At 36.2% G+C, this 4,291-nt stretch overlaps 1 protein-coding gene across 1 annotated transcript; it reads left to right on the top strand.

Moving 5' to 3' along the window:
- Positions 1 to 941: 941 nt before the first annotated feature.
- pet100 (PET100 cytochrome c oxidase chaperone) lies at positions 942 to 2,321 on the top strand. The gene is made up of 4 exons (XM_080856897.1): positions 942 to 1,030; positions 1,514 to 1,600; positions 1,715 to 1,747; positions 1,838 to 2,321. The coding sequence occupies exons 1-4, from the start codon at positions 1,004 to 1,006 to the stop codon at positions 1,925 to 1,927; spliced, it is 237 nt and encodes a 78-aa protein (XP_080713023.1). The 5' UTR covers positions 942 to 1,003; the 3' UTR covers positions 1,928 to 2,321.
- The last annotated feature ends 1,970 nt before the right edge of the window (positions 2,322 to 4,291 follow it).

The raw sequence follows: 4,291 nt of genomic DNA, 5'->3' as shown, positions 1-4,291 counted from the left end.
TCCATCATTCTTAAACACCATTGAAATGTGCATTGAAACAACCAAGAGTCAGTTCACTCTTACAATTCTATAGCCTACTGAAAAATTAAATATTTAAAGTTCAAAATACGTTTATGCACTGGATGTCCCCTTCTGAGCCAACAGATAAAATGGGCTGAAATAGGCCATTGCAATTAAAAAGAAATATCAATAATTCTAATGCATAAAATTCTAAATGTTTATTGTATTCATTTGTTTTTCTCTTCCATTGTTTGTGCTTGCATAAATTCAAATGCTTGCATACATTTGGTGGTATTTAAAGTCAATTCAAAGGGTGGATCATTTAATATGAAATTGTATTTTACATTAAGATAAAAAGGGCTGGAAATTAAATTGTGTTTTTTATTAAGTTAATAATGTACTTCTTATGTGGTACAAGCCACCAATGCAGTATTGCAAATTCAGTTCTTTTATCGGTTAATTTGTTTCTTTACAGTTTGTTGACCTTATAATATAAGAGAGTCTGTATGAGGACATACCATGCCTCCCCCAGCAATAGCTGACTAATTAAATCAGTTGATCCATGTCAAGAATAAAAAGTCAAGGGAAATGCTTTATCTTTTTTGACAACGTTTATGACAACATTCCGCAAAAATATGCTCAACTGTTTAAGTAAAACAATGACAGAAAAACAATCAGAAGAAGTAGGATGGAACTAATTTCGTTGATTCCGTTGTGAGGGTGACAATTATTGGTAGGCTAATCATGTAATCCTTTTAGTATTCAAAATATTTTCCAAACAATATTTTCAAATGTATTATTCCAAAAGCGTATACAAGGAGAAACAGAAACAAGTTGGCTTAAGGAGAAGCATAGATATAATGTTCTTATAAGTAAAGACATTTGAACCACAAGACAACTGAACTATAGTTGTTATGAAACCTACGTCATCATTCAGCGTCAAGAAATTGTCGAAACGGCAGAAGTAGAGTGAAGGTTGGAGTGGTTTACATGGTGCTTAAACATGGGCGTAAATTTAGAGATTTTTAGGGTGGGTATTGGCTTTTAATTTTATATGCATTTGTTAATACGTTCTGTGTTTCATATGAAGAGTTATTTATAACAAAACAATGACCACTAGTACTCGTTAGCTGTAGATGCTAGTTGAGGCAAGCGGTCATGTAACATCAGGTAGGCTAACCGGCTAGTTAGCAGCTAAAATATGATGTTAGATTCACTGCTGCGAGTTTCAATCGTTGTAATTATATGTTTAGTTTGTTTTCAGTAAACTTGATGTCACCGATAAAGTTTTAATTTGAAGTGTACATTGTTTGGTTGATAGCCAACGGCCAGTCATCATTGCGTAGTTCATAATCATTGATGTTTATTGTAACATTATAGAAACATTGTAACCGTTCAATTTACCTTGTCAGAAGTAGTTGCTTAAAATGACGCTGGACGGATTCCTTCAAGTACTAGTCGTCTCAATGTCATCATTTATTATCAAACCTGATTCACATTGTCCTCTCCGCAGATGATGCTGTACCTCTCCTTCCCCGTTGCCATGTTCTGGGTATCAAACCAAGCAGAGTACTTTGAGGAGTACATTGTCAAGAGGAAGGTTAGTTGTCTGTCACTCAGGTCACTTGTAAGCCATTTCTCTCGAATCAACTGCATTTCAAATCATTGTTTTTCTCTTCTTTTCCTGCGGTCTCTCACCAATTCCACACATTAGAGGGAGATCTTTCCACCAGATGAGAAGTCGCAGGTAAGTGTTGATAATGTGCATTGTAACATCTCTAAGACCATGTCAATGTGATGATATCTATTGATGGTTATTACTTGTGTCTACAAATAGAGGAAAGAGCTTGAAGACTTTAAGGAACGAATGCGGATCAGAAAGGAAAAGCGCATCTTGAAACAAATGGCCCTGGAGTCTCAGGAATGAGTCTGTACTGACAATAGTAAAAGCTGTGTTCATTCTGGATGGTGGATCTTTTCATGGGTCTGGTGAAGGATTCCTTATCCTTGGAACTGCTTAACTGCTTTTTCTTTTTTTGCTGATTTTCTGAGGAGACAGAGAGGTGAGAGGAAGATGGGTTCAACAATATTCAAAAGTAGAGGGGTATTTGAGAAAGTGTGGCTAACCTAGCCTGGCATAAACACTGCTGAACAGTGTCAATTTTTTTTTGCTGATTTCAACCAAATGCACCCAAACACACTGATTTCAATCAAAGTTTTAATGCATTATTTATTTTCTGTGATAAAAAAAAAATGTATTTTTATGTATATATGCACATTTTCTTTCCATTAAAGTAACATTTTGACAATTTGATATATTATGATTGTGTGAGGTTTCCTTTGACAAAGTATATTATTTTTGTATTCTAATAGTGTACTCCTCAACTGTAATACTTGACAAAACTACCACTGGTTTAAGTAAGTAATTGGACAGTAATGGACCTGAAACCTATGATGAAAATGAAATGTGTTTAACCTTTGGGACTTCAGCTACATCATTTCGATTTTTTTTGCATTGCATATCAGAAGCTAAAATGTTCATAATTTATCTTGAAAATCTAATAACAGGTTTCTCCTGATTTCACCATATTAAATTACTTTTGGTATTGTATACCTTTGTATTTTTATTTTAGCTCAAATGATGTGGACAAGATTCATGTACACTTCCATGGTAGCCTCAAAAATTCACTATGAAAGTAGACATAACGCATAGCGGTGCTTCATATGACTGTCGCATAAAGTGAGAAAATGAGCCACAGGTAAGTGAAATAACAAGATCTTTTTCAAAAGTCTTATATCTTGAATCATAATGTTTCTGCCAACAATAGACTAAAAAGGTTGTTATTCTGAATGAAATTTTGAGGAAGGCTTGTGGATGTGGCGGCTGTACACTTATAGGATGTGAAGTGAGTTACAGGTTTTGCGACCTGTCTAGTGAATATGAGTATAACTGTGACTAACATATGCTTATAACATATATTGTTGTGCTCAATTTGAGCATTTTGTGAAATTTACATTCAATATGAGCTTTATTGTATAAATGTTCACATTTATTTGCAAAGTTTTGAGAAAAACGCATGCATAAAATGTAGGATTATTAGTTGAAGTCAAGAATATGTTTAAAAACTGTCTTGAGCCTACCCCACTTCAGGGGGCGCTAGCACGAAGAGAAACGCACACCTAGGGACACAAACCTTATATTCCATAGCAGCCATGGGGGGCTGCAACTTGACCAAGTTTTATGTGGAGTGGTGAAGTTTATGTGTATGATATCGTCTACCAAAATTGGTATGAAAAAAAAGCGTAAGAAATCGAAAAAACATTGACAAACACTATATAGGCTAGTATTTTGAAATCAATCAAATGCATGATGCATTCGTTTTTAGAACTATATGATGGCATAAAGCTGTGAAGATTTGTTTTTTTCTGAAGATGTCAATGTTAATTGACCATAACTAATACGTAGTTTTGATGTAAAGACTGGATCATTTAAAGCACATTAAAGGCTGATGGACCATGGAAGATGGGCCTCGGCTCTCTTGCAAGCTCATGTCTTTGTGAGGAAACGGCTTTGCACACACAGCTTTTCTGTCTCCTTGTTTCTGGATGAGCTAGCAAATGTACCACAGGTCACTGGATGGCTTTTTTGTAAGGTTCGCCTGCTTGACGGCAGCTTTGTGGAGGAGACAGAGAGGTGAGAGGAAGATGGGTTCAACAATATTCAAAAGTAGAGGGGTATTTGAGAAAGCGTGGCTAGCCTAGCCTGGCATAAACACTGAGCATGGGGTTGGGTGAACCTGTTGCGATTTATTTTGAGTTATCGGTCCCAGAACATCGATTATGAATTTGATCAATCAATTCCGTGTTGGTTAGCGGACAGTTGTGCGCATTTTCGCGAACTTCTAAAGGTAATGTTGAGCCTAGTGCATCCATAGTCTGCCACCTTCTCACATTTCGTCCTGTATTGTTTTCCTCCTCTCCATCACTCTATTCATAACTAGTGTTGTCTTTCAGTTGCCCTCAGACAACATGATTATTAATCTAAATAACAGGAAGAAGATGTAGAGATCACATCACTTGTCACTGAGGTGAAGACTGATGGCAAAAGAGACCCACAGAGGTATATGAAATGTGCAATAAGTATAAAGTACAGGGGTGTGTTGCACAATAGTACTTCCAGACTTCCTTGTTACTGTCTTCTAACAGATTATGACTGAGCTGTCTAAGGTGGACCCACCACACCCCATGCAGCAAACTATATTAATTTGTGTGGGACAGAAATCAAATGCAC

This window comes from Sprattus sprattus (genome assembly GCF_963457725.1).
Source record: "Sprattus sprattus genome assembly, chromosome: 18".
Lineage (NCBI taxonomy): Eukaryota > Metazoa > Chordata > Actinopteri > Clupeiformes > Clupeidae > Sprattus > Sprattus sprattus.
Note: the sequence above shows the minus strand (reverse complement) of the source record. Positions and strands in the feature narration are given on the sequence as shown.